General features: G+C 44.3%; 1 protein-coding gene across 1 annotated transcript in view; it reads left to right on the top strand.

The window, feature by feature from the left end:
• VWA3B (von Willebrand factor A domain containing 3B) overlaps window positions 1-17,218 on the top strand; it is a 189,239-nt gene that overhangs the window by 155,579 nt on the left and 16,442 nt on the right. The window contains exon 23 of the mRNA XM_069581934.1: window positions 14,720-14,831. Coding sequence (XP_069438035.1) covers window positions 14,720-14,831 — 112 coding nt within the window. The remainder of the gene's footprint in view (window positions 1-14,719; window positions 14,832-17,218) is intronic.

Raw genomic sequence — 17,218 nt, 5'->3', positions numbered from 1 at the left:
TAAATAGAGGTAGATAAGGAAGATTTATATACATTAAAGATTAACTGCAAGGGGAAAGGAACAGTAGGAAAAGCAAACAAAGGAAGAAATGTAGAAAAATTAATTAAAACTGAAAAGAGAGAAAAGGAAAAAAACAAGGAAAACTCCACAGAACTGCAAAAGCCCAATGTAGAGGCAGAGGTTTATAACAACAGTAAAAAATGTGAGTGAGAAAAAGAGAAAAGAAAAAGCTCAAAAGCTGAATGAGATTTCTTAGTGCCAATAAAATTGACAACAACAGAGGAGGGGGAAAGGGGAAAGAAAAAAAGAAAAAAATCCAAAGAATCTACAGAACAAGTCAAAACATAGGAATAATAGATGTTTTTCTTGAGTCACTGCTCTCAGAGTCCTTTCCTTCACTAGGAGTCACAGTCCACCTCACCTCCCTAGGAGGCCCTCCAACACTGTGCTGATCTCTGGATCTGTTGTGGGCGCAGCTTAGATTCTAATCTAGTCTTGCTTCTATGTGTTCTTGCCTCCAATGTCCACAGCTATCAGAACTGGTGTGTTTTCTTTTGTGAAAACTCTCAGTGTTCTTTTATATATTCCATAGATACAGAGTCTGCCTAGTTGATCGTGTGGATTTAATCTGAAGCTTATACAGCTGGTGGGAAGGTTTGAGGTCTTCTTCCTTAGCCACACTGCCTCTGGGTTTCAATTGTGGTTTTATTTCCACTTCTGGAAATGGGGGTCGTGGGTCGTCCTCTGGGGTTTGCTTTTGAGGATGCCCTGGAGCATCCTGGGGTTTGCCCCTGTGAGGGCCAGGTGTGGAGGTGGTGCAGCTGCTTGGGTTGCAGGGGTTCTGGCAGCATCAGGTACTCAGGGGAGTTGGTGGCTAGGACAGCAGGAAATATAGTGCTCTAGAAGGGTATGACGAGTATTGGCCAATACTTCCTGTATTCTTGCCTGGAGAAGCCCCTGACAGAGAAGCCTGGCAGGCCACAGTCTACAGGGCCGCAAAGAGTTGGAGACTACCGAAGCAACCCTGCAAGCATAGACGCAAGACTTTTTCTTGTCTGTGGCAGCTCTGCCCCAGGGAGAGTTGAGCATGAAGGTGGTGCAGCTGCGTGGCTTGCAGGGACCCTGGCAGCACCAAATGTGCAGGGACATGGACTGCCTCTGCTGCAGGAGATATGGCCCTATCAGAGAGTCTTTTTTTGAGCCTCTTGTAGCTGGCGATTGGAAAAGGCAATTGCATCCCACTGCAGCACTCTTGCCTGGAAAATCCCATGCACAGAGGAGCCTGGACGACTGGACAACTGAGCGACTTCACTTTCACTTTTCACTTTCATGCATTGGAGAAGGAAATGGCACCCCACTCCAGTGTTCTTGCCTGGAGAATCCCAGGGACGGGGGAGCCTGGTGGGCTGCCGTCTGTGGGGTCGCACAGAGTTGGACATGACTGAAGTAACTTAGCAGTAGCAGTAGCTGGTGATCAGAAGGCCTCTTTGGCCAGTCTGTCTCCATAGCTCTGCCCGTTCAGGCACTTAGAGGGCTTTCTTGCCTGGCGTCCTTCTCTGTTGTTTGATGCATCAGGCACATAGAGGGGGCCCCCCTGGTTGGGGTCCTACTCTGTAGATCGGGGTGTCAGGTACTTAAAGGAGCACCCTGGCTGGGGTCCTATTCTGTAGTTCAGTGCATCAGGCCCTCTCTGGGCCAGCCTCTCTATTGTTTAGCTGCCTCCACTGGCTGTGTAGAGAGAGGCTATGGTGATGGCTCCACCCACTATGCATGACTCAGCAGTATCGCCTTGCTTCCGTTGCTGCCCAGCTTTCCTCCACAGGCATTTCTCACCACAGTCTCCTCCCTCACATCCCCTTGATCCATCTCTCCGCAGTCAACAGCAGCCCTTGCCCTGCAATTGCTCCACAATCCCTAAACTCCAGCTCCCAGCCACTGCGCCTTCCAGGGGACCTCATCCCTGTCCGGAGTATGTATGGCTGCGGCAAGGACTGTCTGATTCTCGTTCCATTTAGGCTACCACAGAGCAGCTGTTTCCCTCTCAGACTTACATGTTTCTCCTCTGACTCAGACAGTTGCCCCAATATGGGGATCAGACCCTTGCTTCAGTTCCCCCACCCATCGAGGGCAGGTCCAGTCTTGCTAACACTCCTGCTTTCCCCCCTAGTTCCTTCATCCTACCGAGTTTTGTGTGATTCTTTCCCAGTGGTCAGGCACTCCTGTCTGCTCTCAGCTGGTGTTCTGCATGCACTTCTGTGTCTGAAGGTGTATTCCAGATGAATCCATGGAGAGAGATGTACTCCATGTCCACCTACACCTCTGCATCTTTAAATCCTCAGTCATTTAATTGTTTTTCTTCCTTGAATAAATTTTACACATAGATACAGAGTGTCCATAATTATTTTATGTTCTACTTTTCAATTTAGCATTGTCTTATATACTTTCGTTCTATTTTTGCTGAACCATCAGATTGATATTTTTTGTGGTTACATGATATTCCATGGTGTGTAACTACCCTCATTGGTTTAACGCTTCACTGAACGTTGGATATTTGGGGTTTTGTTTTGTTTTTTTTTCAGTTTTCCTTTCAGATGTTTTGATGCTTCTGTGGTGCATATAGTGAAAGTGAAAGTGAAGTCGCTCAGTCGTGTCCGACTCTTAGCGACCCCATGGACTGCAGCCTACCATGCTCCTCCATCCATGGGATTTTCCAGGCAAGAGAACTGGAGTGGGGTGCCATTGCCTTCTCCATATGCTGCATATAGTTGAACTATTTTGGTAAGATAAGTTCTTAGGAGTGGGACTCAGCCCAAAGAACATAAACACCTGGGGGCTCTAAATACTTGCTGCCTGTATAATAAATATTCTCTTTCTGACTGTAGTAGAGTGTGTGTAGACCTGGAATAGTTCATCCAGAATCTTACTGACTTCTATAAAATTTTCATATATTCACCATTTGATGGCATAAAATATATATATATATATATCTCCAAGAAATTGACCTTTGAGATTCATCTATTTTTTATTTCAGTCTTTGCTAAATGATACTGACTTTGCCTGGTTTTAAATTCTGTTTTTGCTATTCTAGATTGTTGTGGTTTTTTTGCTTATTTTACTTTAATTTTCCCCTGAAAATGGCTTTTTCCTCCTGTAGTGTAGAAACCTATTTCTTTTCTTCAGAATGTAAAAGTTTCATCATATCTTTATTTTTATTTTTACTTATTCTGTTTTATTTATTTATATGTATTGGGATTCTTACTATTGTTTTTATTCGAACAAAGTGACCCCCTCAAAGAGTTGTTCAGTCTTTCCTTGGAATGCACCATCTGTTGACCCCAAATGTGTGGCTCTCTCTTGGCCTTTCACACGTAGATGTCCCATGGACACCCAAGAATCAAGAAGACTGAAAATGAATTAACTCCCTTTCCCTGGAGATCTCTTCTTTCATCATGCCTCTTCCTCTCCGTTTGTCCCTTCATTTATTCATTGAAATATTTATGAGTTCCTCTGAGGTGCCAAGCCCTATTCTAAGCACTAGAAGTACTTAAACACAGGGACCAAGCCCCACTCTTATTCTAGTTGAGAAAACAGACCATTATAGGTCCTAAATGATGGGCTTTCCCATGTTGAGCTCTGAAGACGTTACTGCCTAACAGCAGAATTTTCAAGCTTTCAATCTCTGGGTTAGGAAGGTCACATGGAGGAGGAAACAGCAACCCACTCCAGTATTCTTGCCTGGGAAATTCCATGGACAGAAGAGCATATAGGGGTACCATCCAAAGGGTCGCAAAGAGTCAGACATCACTGAGTAACTGAGCAGCAGCAGCAGCATTCTTTCATCTATACTTTACATTAAATTTAAAAATGGGAGCGTTGCTAATGTAGTGAAAAGAAGCCTCTTATGATTCAGAACAAAGTATGTTCTGAATTTGTCTAGATTTGTGGGATTCAAAGGCTCATTGTTTGTGAGATATGAGTTAATTGTTCTATTTCTTTATTCTTTTCTCCACAGAGTGGTAAGTAAAATAATTTCCACAATTTCTTCATCCAAAAATATTTGTTCACTCCCTACCATGGATCAGATTCATGGCGCAGGTGATCTCAGGCAGTGAATAGCCTGTCACATTCTTCTCTCTTTCCTTGGGATCTGCCAAGGTGAAGCTATACATTGAACACAAAATAGGGGCTTGTTAATACCATTGGAGACATGGGTTCAGCCCAGTGTAGGAGACGTACTGTATTAGAACATAATCCCCATGAGAGCTGAGATCTTGTTTGGCCTCACTTATAGCTACATCCACTGAGAATGATGCTTGGCACCTGGTGGGTGCTCAGAAGTATTTATTGAAGGAATGAAACCCAGACCCTTATATCAGAGTATTAAAAATAGGACAGTGGAGGCATAGCCATGGAACAACTGGAAGGCGGGGAAAGTGAACAATTCTGGCTGGGGAGCTGAGGCAGCCTTCACGGAAGGGGGCGATTGAATTTGATCCAGAAGGATGTGTAGGGATTTGAGGGTGGGCGTGTGAGAAGTGTCCTGAGTGAGAGAAATAGCTTGTGTGTGCAAAGACAGGTAGAGGGGAAGAACGTGGTGTATTCACCAGGGGTGTGGCAGGAGACGAGCCGGAAAGGGAAGATGGACCCAGAATACAGGGGACTGAAAATCTCTCCTAGAATCAGGGACTCTATCCTGTAGGAAATGAATACCAGTGAGAGATTTACAGCAAGCATAAAACATGAACAGATTTTTGTTTGGGGAAGATTTTGGCAGCAAGATAAGACTCAATGTAGCGGGGGAAGACCGAAACCAGGTGCAGACTCTGAGAGACGTTGATCCTTGAGCCAAGCCAGTACAGTGTGGAGGGATTAGGTGAAAGAGGCATGAGCTGGTGGAAAGTGAATGTGTGCAGTGAGCCAGAGGGCGAAATTGAGAACACCCACAAACTCCCTTCGTGGACAGCTAAGAGGCAGAGGCACTGTTAACCACCACATCCATATCACCTCTGCCCTTCTAAACACCCTGTCATGCCCTCACCCCTTACCATATTTTTGTTTTCTTCACAGCACATTTCACCACCTGACATTATGTATGTATTTGTTCATGATCTGTATCCTCCACTAGAATAAGTGGGACTTGGTCCATTGTGTTCTAGGTATTTCTAGTATTGCTGGAGTATTGCTTGACACCTTGTAAGCACTCCCAAATACGTGAATGAATAAATAAATGGAAGAACAGAAGGAAGAGGTACCATGAGAGGAAAGGAAAGGAAACTCACTTTGGGTCCTCGATTCTTGGATGTCCCCAGGGCATCTGGGTGAGAAAGGCCCATAGGCAGCCACATGTTTGGAGTTTAGAAGAAAAGTCTGAGTTAAGGAGATAGATTTGAAGGTTCTTTGAGGTAATGAGAAAGGGAGACTGTAGAGGGGCCAATACAGGACAGCTAGAGAAGCAGAAGCTCCAGGTCGGGAGCTATGATGCTGGAGCCTAAGGAGGAGAGGTGGCAAGAGCCCTGGGCCTGGAGTCAGAAAGACCTGAATTCAAGTCTCAGCACTGCCACATTCCAGCTGAGGGACCTTCCTTAGGCTGTCTAAGCCTAGGTCCCTCATCCTTACGTGAGAAAAATCATAATGGCCACCTGCAAGATGGTTATGAGACAGCTCACATAATATGCTCAGGACAGTGTGCAGCATTAAATGTCCAATGGGAAATGCTCTTTCAACACACATTGTCTATCATTGCTATTTTTATGATTAATGAATTACTGAGGAGTTTTGAAATAATCACACAGGATGATGTCTGAAAGCCGTTTGACTTTCAAGAGGGATATCAGTAATGATCCTAGCCAGAACAGTATCGGTGGCCTTTGGGGAGTGGAGGCCAGTTTGCAGAAGGTGGAGGAGTGGATAGAAGTTGAGAATATAAATATAGGAAGTGAAGACTTTAGTTTCAAGATCTTCACAGAAAGGAAAGGAGAAAAAGATGGCGGGAACTTGATGTGAGAGCCACAGCGAGACAAGACGTTGAATTCATGTAATGGTATTGGTGGGTCCACTGCTACCCTCTTTCTTGGTCAAGGATTAAAGATGTTCTTTCACTGCCCTGTCACTTTATCAGGTGACCAAAACCCCACTGTCTGCTCAGGGCAGCGCCCATGTGCCCAGGCAGCTGTCCTTAGGTAAGGAATGGGTGGGAGAGGTTCATACTTGGCAGCTGATCCACAGTTCCTTCCACGCTGAGTGTGGCCCTCTGCAAAGGAAGATTTTCTGTATAATTCTTAAGGTGATGCTTCTCCTTATTGTATGTGATGCATTGTGTGATATTTTACTTCATTTCTATCTGAATTGATTTCATGACCCACTAACAGGTGTCAACCTTTCTGTGTGAAAAATGGTTGGAATCGAAGCTCAGAATTGCAAGACTTTTTGAGATCCTGCAGTGAAAAATCCATCACATATGCAGTCATCTTTATTGATTCAGATATAACTAGAGTCTCATTTTAAATTCTAATAGCAAAGGCCAAAGATTTTGATCAATGATTGTAATTTGGAGAGGAAGAAACCTTCTGGTTTTCGTTAAGATCCCCTAGAGTTTATTGATAACACAGCAAAAGGTGGTCAAAGTTGGATGGCATGAGAGGCAATCAGAAATGCCTATGTGTGTTCAGAAGGGAGTGGTCACTGTACTTGATCCAGTCGAGGGTGCATCATGGAGCCTTTGGGTCTGTGGCTCTCAGATACTTTCCCCTGCTGTATGTTGGCACCCAGCATAGACACATTGGTTCCTGAGCTTGGGACAGCTTCATGATTTTTCTGTTGGTCAGGATTAGTGGTGAGGAGAAGTGGTTACACATGCCAGTGTCTGGCATTGTGCCCTGCTTTTCCTCTGAGACTTTCCCTGGCAGTTCTTTGCAAGATCAGATGTAGGGTTGTGAATCATTATTTCACCTGCTCTGCCCAGCACATTATACTGGGCACATCCCAGGCTTAACTGTTCTCCCTGTTTCCGTAATCCACTCATTCTGTGGCATCCTTGGAGACAGGTGCTTGGATTACTTGACTACCTAATGGAAGGAGAGGTCTTAATTCTGAACTTTTATTTTTTTAATAAAGAAATATCTTCCTGGTATTTATTTTATTTTTGGCCACACTGCATGGCATGTGGGATCTTAGTTCTCCAACCAGAGATCAGACTCATGCCCCTTGCATTGGAAGCACAGAGTCTTAACCACTGCACCACCAGGGAGGTCCCTTAATTCTGAACTTTTTAAATTCCACTGGAAAGCTCCCTTCACCAGCTCTGCTCTTGTTGCCATGATTGAGGAGTTCAGCGACATTAGCCCATCCTGAGCCCTCAGGGCTGCAGGACGGTGGAAAACACCAAGGGCATGCAAGATATAATTATCCTCCCCAAGTTCTCCCTGGGAGCCTGGTGTAGGGCAGCCCCAGTCATAACCTTGGCTGCCTGAAACACACGGTGGTGGAAAATCTTGTTAAGCTATAAGCATCTGTGAACAACCTGAATAGAGACCTTGGAAATGAACTGACCCAGCTGGCCGCACGTGGTTACTACTCCAAGTTGTGACCAGCAAGGAATCTGGAGTCTTTGGCTTTGAGAAATAGCTAATTAAGTGTTCCATTCCATGGAAAATTGTCCAGGAGAAAGAGAGCATTAGGAAAATGCACCACAGATGGGAGGATGTGGGTGAGACTGGGTGAGAAGGGAATGGGAGAATGAAGTGATGAAAACAAACCACTTGGATTTGAAAACATTATATTGGATTGTGACTTTGACATTACACAAGAGAACAGTAGTTTGGGAGACTTAGAAATTTCTTTGAGTTGTATAAAATGAAGTCAGAATAAGTAGAGTCATTTGTTATGTTTTCTCCCAAACAGTAATTGAACCAGTTTTCTGTCATTCCTGCCTCATAACCCATCTTTATACAGCTCTCAGTATTCCTTCTTTAAAGGGAGGCATCACCTTCACCCTTTATGACTAGCCAGCCTCTCTCATTCCACGAGTGAAAACTGTAGTCTCTTCTGCTGATACTTGAGTCTGATAGGAGGACTGACTTCCTGGAGACTGTGACATAGAAGGTCCCCTGGTGTGCAGGCAGGGAATTAGCAAGTCTGGATTGTGTATCCGCGATGCCATCACACAAAGAACAACACATGCACATTGAGGCGATAAGTGAACATCTGGAAACCAGACCCACCATGGGCTCCTGTGAGATGATGATGGTAGGACACCTGGCCAGTGTGAGGCTGCAATCCCAGACAGTGAGGGGCCCAGATATGATGGGCAAGGATGCCAAAGAGAAGATGCTGCCCATGTCATGATTGTGCCATGGTTAGCTGGGGATTTTAGGAGAGGATCCTGCTCAGGAAGACCAGCCAATGGAGGAAATTCAAAGAAGGGAAGAAAAACTCCCACCAACTCTAAATAGTATCCAGAAAGGTTTCTGTCTAGTACCCTGATGTTCAGGAGTGGAAAGGAGGGGAGGGGGGTATCAGCTCCAGGAACAAAAATCAACACCTTGATTCTTTTCATTCTAAAGCTGAAGGCAACCCTCTTGGCTAGAGATTTCAGCTGGGTGGACCCCAGCGCTCCCCTGCCACAAGGCTCGTCTTTTTTTTTAAATTTTGTTTGTTTACTTTTGGCTGTGCTGGATCTTCACTGCTGCTCGAGGGCTTTCTCTAGTTGCAGCGAGTGGGAGCTGCTTTTCGTGGCAGTTCGTGGGCCTCTCTCTGCAGTGGTTTCTCTTATTGCAGAGCACGGGCTCTTAGGGCACTCAGCTTCAGTAGTTGCAGCACATGGGCTTAGTAGTCGGCACTCGTGGTCTTAATTCCCCTGCGGCAAGTGGAATCTTCCCAGACCAGGGATCAAACCCAGGTCCCCTGCATTGATTGGCAGGCAGATTCTCCACCACTGGACCACCAGGGAAGTTTTCATCATTTTTTCATTGGCATAATTCTACCCTAAACAGGTTTGGGTGTGGTCATTGACTTCACTGGCTGGAGGAGGAAAATTGAGTGCCGAGGGCTTATAAGGAGGGTCCAGGCAGGAAACAGAATCTCATTCAGTCACTTCAAGTGAAGAAACATTAATGAAGGGACTGTTTGCAGAGGGGGAGGCAGGTCAAGGCAGCTAAAAGGGGATTTCACCCCAGAACTGGCAAAGCAGGAAGTTGTCAGCACCTCTGGAGTTCAGCGGTAGAGGGAAATAGTGGTACTGGAGCCTGCAAGAGTGCAGTCCACTAGTTGGGGTTGGGGGGCTGGGTATCTGTAGAGAGACAAAAGACAGGGAGGGAGGTTGGAACCAATGCCCCAGCCCTTCTCTCCTTGCTGCCCTCTGACCTCCCACCTCCCATTGGCTCAGCCTATCAGAAGGTCAGTCAGCAAGAGAAATTGGGTCATGTTGTTCTTGGAGGGGTCAGCCTTCTGGAACATGGGGCAGGGCAGGGCAGAGAATGGACCTGGGGCAGATGGGTGGACCAGAGTAAGCAGCACAGAGATTCTTTTGAAAAGTTTTCTTAAAGGCCCAGCATTTCTATTTATGCCATCACCTCACTTGAGATATTTCTGTACAACCGCAGCAGTCAGCTGGTGGTGGTCCACACTCCAGGCGATGGCACAGAAGTGGCTCTAGTATGTGCATCTCTGAAGAACCTGACTGTGGATAACTATCAGTAATATCCAAAGTACAGACTTCAGAGCTGCAGTAATTTTCAGGTTTAAATACTTAAAACCTTTTCAAGTTTTCCTCTCTTTGATTCTTCCCTAAAAGAGCAACGAGGGAATATTCCCTGAGAAGATGTTACAAATGTGCTTTTCAAGCTACAGAAATAATTTGATTCAGTGTCTAATGCATATTTATTAGGTTCCTTTGCTACTACCCTGGTAGCTCAGGTGGTAAAGAATCTGCTTGCAATGCAGGAGACCTGCCTTCAATCCCTGAGTCAGGAAGACCCGCTGGAGAAGGGAATGGCAACCTACTCCAGTGTTCTTGCCTGGAGAATTCCATGGACAGAGGAGCCTGGCAGGTTGCAGTCCATGGGGTGGCAAAGAGTCAGACATTATTGAGAGACTTACACACTTTAGATACTACCAAAAAAAAGAAACATCTGAAAAAATTCACTCTTCTACAAAAGCCCTTTCAGTTGCTATGGATTGAGATTTGGCTGGAGACTTTACTATCAGAGTGGTTAAGTGTCCCTAGTCCAGTGCTGCTGTGTGCTGGACTGAAGGCCATTCAGCGCTTCATTCTATCATTGTTTCCTATGCTTCGTAAGCAGCTGCTTACACAGCTCAAGGAACCACACCAGGACAAGGGTAAGGCCAAGCTGCCCCTGGAGAGGGGATTAGAAACTGCACGGAAATTTGCGGACGTGTATTGCTCATGTGTTCTCTAACATTATGAAATTCCCTGAGGAGGAGGGGAACAAAGCTCTGCAAAAGACTTGCCAACTCTGCTTTGGATTTGAAAGTACAGCTAAGTGTCAGAGTAGCCTGGCAGGCTACAGTCCATGGGATAGAAAAAGAGTCAGCCACAACATAACTTCTGAAATGGGACAGTAATTCTCTGCATGTTCTCCTGTTTGCAGCTTCCCTCTTAAGCCTTGGGCTCACAGATGGACTCCTTAGTGTCCCCAGAAGCCCAGCACTGACCTGCTGTGCTTGAGAAATCTTGCAAGGAGACTTACCCTCCTCTTGAAATGGAGGGAGCTGGGACAGGAAATTCCACTTAGAGCCTCACTTCTATGGCTTTAGTTTGACTCCTGCTAAAATGCAAATTTCCTAGAAAGGAAAACTCTCCAAGTCTTTTCAACTCTCTACCATGGGTAGAAGAAATGGAGAAGGAAATGGCAACCCATTCCAATATTCTTGCCTGGGAAATCCCATGGACAGAGGAGCCTGGCAGGCTACAGTCCATGGGTTTGCAAAGAATCTGACACAATTTAGCAACTGAACACCAACAACAGCAACCATGGGTCGTTCACTCCCGTTCTGCTGCCTTGAGGGACTGGGCAGGAGTTTGCCACCCTTGGTTTACATCTTCCTGTAAGGTCATTTTCTCATTTTCTCTCCAGAAACCATTTCTAAAAGGGACGCAGATCCTGGATACTCTTGTGGTGGAGCAAACCCCTCTACATATAAATGAGAGGAGAGAGAGAGTAGGTCAGAAAATGCTCCAGGCTGGCCTGTTCTCCTCACTAGGTTTCAAAAGAGTTTCCAAATGTTCTGGTCTCATAATTAGGTTCTCTATGGAGAGGAAAGGTCAGAAGATCCCTGGCCCTACGTGTAGTATCTGGATCACAGCAGTCAGACTTTACTTGGCTTTAAGGACAAAATATGGCCAGAGAAGCATGTTGGATCTGCTGCTAGTACTGTTTAGGGGTTGTTTGCAGCAGAGTTCGATGATTTGAGGCAGGAAAAAAATACAGTGATTTTACAACAACATTTTGAGCCAAAGACTAGTTCTACTTACATCATAGGAGTGTGTTCTGTACCTGATAGGAAAACATGCTGTTTGTTAAGTGGAAAATTCTAAAGCATCAAACATTTAGTGATCTCCACCCCACCAATGCAAACCTGAGAACATGACCTTGAAACTAAGTAATAAAACAAAAGGAGGGTATTGCATCTTGGATCCTGTATCTATTGATACATCACTTGATAACTGAATCTGGCGAAAGAGTGAATTGGAGTCTCTGAATTTTGGAAACAAGGTAGAATCAAATTACCCAGAGAACAGCATCCCTAACTGCCAGCATCACTGCCCATCTGACTTCCTCACTAAAACTGGCCTGCAGGTACCCCCATGCACCTGAGCCTACAGATAGGTTGGCTTATTTATTTAGTGCTGGCATTTCTCGTTCTCTCATTCTCCATCCTCTGTGACTCTCATCCTCCATAGATTTCTTTTTCAAGCCCAATAGCATGCTTGTATTGTGCATATGATTTGTTGCCTTATGGCAGAAAAGGAGCTTAGTCCAGTGGCTAAGAGTACATGATCCCAATGCAAGGGACCTGGGTTTGAGCCCTGGTCAGGGAGCTAGATCACACATACAGCAACTAAAGATCCCGTGTGCTGCAACTAAGAATCGGTGCAGTCAAATAATTTTTAAAAAAATGAAGTCTTTGGCAAGATTCAAAAATAGCAGGATGTCATCTCTCTGGAAAGGTGCCATCGGCATTGTAGCTGAAGGGATGAGGTATCTAGCTGCCCTGAGTGGTGTCCTACCATCCTGAGAGACCAATGCTCTATTTTTGTGAATGAATCCATATATTAAAGCTGGTCCCCATAGGTCTGTGTTGCCAAGGCTTCCCTGCTCTATCTGTGGTATAGCTGAGTTGCCTGTGCAGGGATATGGAAGAATCACTGAGTGTGCAGTGAGAGGTTCCTTCCATACAGCTCCACGCTGCAGAAACAGCCAGGAGCGAGTTCTTGCCAATAGTAGTAACAGTTGGAAACAAGAGCAGAGTGAATGTGAGTGTACAAAGCCCTGTCGTAGCTGTAATGGTCCTTTCAGGTGAACTCAAGGTATGGAATGGTATGAAGGAGGGATGATACTTTTTGACTGTTTAGAAAGGCAGGGTTTTAGGGGGGTGGTTTTTTTGGCAGTGCCTCACAGCATGTGGGATCTTAGTTCCCTGACCAGGGATTGAACCCAAGCCCCCTGCTTTGAAAGGGTGGAGTTTTAATCACTGGACCACCAAGGAAGTCCCAGAAAGGCAATTGCTTAGATAGCATTTTCAGTGTGTTAAAAATGAACACGAGCAGCCCTCTGCATCGCTTCCATTCGTTGCTATTACCCTTGCAGGGAAGGTCTTCACAGAGTGAGTGGTTTTTCTGTATTAGATGCATTGGGAAGTAAGTGACAGCTATAGGAGGGTGAAAAAGAGCTCTCTGATGATTTCAGGCAAATGACTTCACAGATTTGTACCTGTGGAACTGTAGAGAGCAATCATATTTGTTAGCTTCTGGCTAAGAGAAGCTCTCTGGTTGAGAGAATCAATATTTGGAATCTAGAGATAAAAAGAGGCTAGGTAAATAAATTGTGATTATTCTTATTTCGAATTTTGAAAAGGAGTTTTAGATGAACCTAAGCATAGGTTCTGTTTTACAGATGAAATCTAAAGGAGAAAAATGGCTTTCTAGAATCAATGTGGAAATCTTTTGTAAATAATAGGTTGTTATTGGTCTGGAGCTGATAAGACTGCCTCATGCCTCAGGGACCAACAGCATCTCCCTGGCTGATTGGTCTTTGATATGAACACTGATGGTGTGAAGCAGTGTGGCTTTGGAAATTAAATTTATGTAAAGGTGAGGTATTTATGTGACATCTGATTTAATTTGGCATATTCTGAATTTTCAAGATTTTGAATTCTATCAATAACAAGAATATACTGTACATGGAATCTTCCATCAAGGAACTGACTACAGTTCTTATGTAGTCTGTGGTGTGGGCATCTCTTTGGGGTAATTATGATGGAAAACTCTGCTGAGTATGTCACAGTTCTGACCATGACTTTTCTGTTATGTTGTAAGAACTACAAGCCAGGGTATCATGCTTCTGTTCCTACCCTTGTGCGCATGTGACCTGACAGTTTCTCCAGTACTGCAGAAAGTCTGCTAAGGCTAAGACTCTCCTGGACAGATATTAGAGGACATTAGAGATCATTTATTTTGTCCTCTTATTTTGCACACGGAGAAACTGAAGCCCAGAAATGTTAATATACTGCCCAAGCTCACACAACCACCTGGATAGCACTTGGTCCCATTTCTCCTGTCCCCTGGTCCAGTCCCATCTCTTTGAGACCATTTCATACTGGCAGTAGGTCGTTCTGATTGCCCATGGGAAGGAGTGCTTAGATGTCTCCTCTGGTTGAAAGCCTAGGAACAGTCAGATGATATTCACCATCTACCAATGATGTTGAGCCATCCTCTTTGATATACTGACTGCATGTCTAAAAACAGAAATTCCATGAGAATGGAGGGTCCCAAGCAAAATCCAGCTAGGTGGGAACATCAAAAGGGTGTTGGTCATCTTCCATTTTTGTCTGTGGCCACATAAGCTAAAAGCTATGTGAGTCTGAAGACTTGAACACATCCCACAGCCCTGGGTCAGGAAGATCCTCTGGAGAAGGGGAAGGCAACCCACTCCAGTATTGTTGCCTGGAGAATCCCATAGACAGAGGAGCCTGGTGGGCCATGGTCCATAGCATCGCAAAGAACTGGACACGACTGAAGTGACTTGGTGCTCGCACTACGGTTGTGACTGCTAATTTAAAGTCTTTATCTGATTATTCCAATGCTTGACTCATCTCAATTCTGTGGTCTATCGATTGCCTTTTACCTTGAGAATTGATCATGTTTGCTTGCTTTTTTGTATGTTGCATTTTGGCTTGTATAATGCATATATATTAAATATTGTGTTTTAGGACTCTAGGTTCTGTTTAAATGCACTGGGAAAGGTTGACTTTTTTGGTTTCATTTTAACTTGATTAGATTAGGCTGGAAATTCTGCCTCATTTTCTGTGTGCAGTGGTTCCCCATATCTGTTCAAGTTTAAAAGCCTGTTCCCCAACAGAGAGTCCCCCAGAGTGAGCATATAGTATGCGCATGTTCTGTAATTCTTCAGTGATGTAATTCTCATCAGAGAATAACAAACTGTCTTGTTCCTGTGATTATTAATGTTTATTTATTTTTTAGCAACAGAAAATTCAAGGAATTCCAACAAAGAAAAACAAATCAAAAAAATTGGATCCACTCAGAGGCCAGAAGGTTATTGCAAGATGTGATGAAAATGGCTTTTATTTTCCAGGTAGGTAGATATTTTATTTTGTAAAATTCCTTTGCTAAGTAATACGATATCAGGGACCAGAAGTTCTCAAACTGTGCTTTCCCTATCACACTGACACTTCATGAGCTGTACTAAGGTATTCCACTTCTAAAGTGAAAGGATGATGAGGTTTCTACCCATATTTGTGGAGAAGTAATCACCAGAAAAACTTATTAATCTTTCATTTGTTTAGTAAACAAGTTTTTTACTACAGATTTACTATGTTCCATGGAGAAGGCAATGGCACCCCACTCCAGTACTCTTGCCTGGAAAATCCCTACCGAGGAGCATGGTAGGCTGCAGTCCATGGGGTTGCGAAGAGTCAGACATGACTGAGCGACTTCCCTTTCACTTTTCACTTTCATGCATTGGAGAAGGAAATGGCAACCCACTCCAGTGTTCTTGCCTGGAGAATCCCAGGGACGGGGCCTAGTGGGCTGCCATCTATGGGGTCGCACAGAGTCGGACATGACTGAAGTGACTTAGCAGCAGCAGCAGCACTATGTTCCAAGTATGTAATATTCCTAAAGTGCTGGTCTAACATAGTAAGCAAACAGAAGAAAATTCTTGTCTTTATGGAGCTTACATGCTAGTAGGGGGAGTCAGACAGCAACTGAATAAGTAAAATACGTAGTGTGTCAGATCCAGGGCTATGAAGGAAAATGGAGCCACGAAGAGAGTTGAGCACATCAAAGGTGAAGGTTTCAATTCTAAATATGGTGGTCGGTGAAGAGCTTATGGGTAAGGTGATATATTAATCAGGACTTTCCAAAGGAGCGATAAGGGACTTCCCTGGTGGTTCATCAATTAAGACTCCAGGCTTCCACTGTAGGGGGCATAGATTTGAACCCTGGTCAGGAAGCTAAGATCCCACATAGTGTGTGGCACAGCCAAACAAAATTTAAAAATTAATTAATTAAAAGGGGCCATGAGATTATCTAGTGGGGGGGAGAGAGTTCTAGCAAGGGAAGAGCAGGACTTCACTAGAAGCCCTGAGAATGGAATGCCTATGACATCCTCTTCCTTAGAGGAAAAGGCAGATGTGTCTGGGACCTGATGAATTCTAGATGCACCATGAGACACTAACGTTGTCAGAGAAGGAATTGGAGATATAGATCTAGAGTCTGGAGAGGAAATCTGTCCAGAGATACAAATTTTTGACATGTCAGCACAAAAGTATTCACTGAAATCATGTAAAAGCCTATGGGGGAAGAGAGCTTAAAGAACCCAGAAGAGGTGTCAATCAAAAAGATTATACCTTGAAGTATAGGATTTATTCCCAATCACCATTTAAAAATCACCATTTATTTATTACGCTTAATTAAATCTGCTTTTTAAGTGGGAAAAATACTTAAATAGGAATTTGGGTTTCCAGCAGACATATGTGTAGAACTAACAACTAGGATATTGTATTTGCATTTTTTTACCCCTTCCAAAAAGGAAGGCCAAATAGAATTTTGAGGAACACAGGCATGATCTTCATTGCTGACTCCTTTCTGATAATCTTTGTTCAAAGCCTCATAAATGTTTCTAGGGAAAAACAGCTAAGCCGAAGGCAGCTTCAGAGCTATTGGATCAAAGCATCCTTTGCTTAAGGCCAGGTCTGTGCAGGAGCAAAGCTGGCTCAGTTCTTGCAGCCACCCTTGGGAATCAGAGCAAGGATTTCCATTTGGCTACCTCTGTTGCAAAGAATTGATGCTTTCAAATTGTGGTGCTGGAGAAGACTCTTGAGAGTCCCTTGGACAGCAAGGAGATCAAACCAGTCAATCCTAAAGGAAATCAGTCCTTTATTCATAGTATATTCATTGAAAGGATTGATGCTGAAGCTCCAGTACTTTGGCCAGCTGATGCAAAGAGCTGACTCATTGGAAAAGACCTTGATGCTGGGAAAGACTGAGAGCAGGAGGAAAAAGGGGTGGCAGAGGACTAGATGGTTGGATAGTATCGCCAACACAATGAACATGAGTTTAAGCAAACTCTGGGAGGTAGTGAAGAACAGGGAAGCCTGGCATACTGCAGTCCATGGGGTCACAAACAGTTGGACACGACTAAGTGACTGAACAACAACAGGAACCTCTGCTCCAGGGATCAGTGTGGATTAGCTAGTGGAGGACAGACTGTGCTGTGCAGAACAGAAGTGACAAGCTGATAGCCTGATTCATCCTGATGCTGAAAATCAGGAAGGCAGACATATTTCAGAACTTTATTTTAATCATTATTTGTAGGAACTGTGTCATCTTTCCTGTTCTTCAGTAAAAAGCAACATTTTATCTCAGGAAATCCTCAATGATGAAAAGTCTGGGTTGCAAGATTTCTGCACTATGCCATCAGAACAAGTTACAACAAGAAAAGAAAAAAGGCTGGGGGTG

The sequence above is a fragment of the Ovis canadensis genome, chromosome 3, assembly GCF_042477335.2.
Source record: "Ovis canadensis isolate MfBH-ARS-UI-01 breed Bighorn chromosome 3, ARS-UI_OviCan_v2, whole genome shotgun sequence".
NCBI classification, from domain to species: Eukaryota; Metazoa; Chordata; class Mammalia; order Artiodactyla; family Bovidae; genus Ovis; species Ovis canadensis.
Note: the sequence above shows the minus strand (reverse complement) of the source record. Positions and strands in the feature narration are given on the sequence as shown.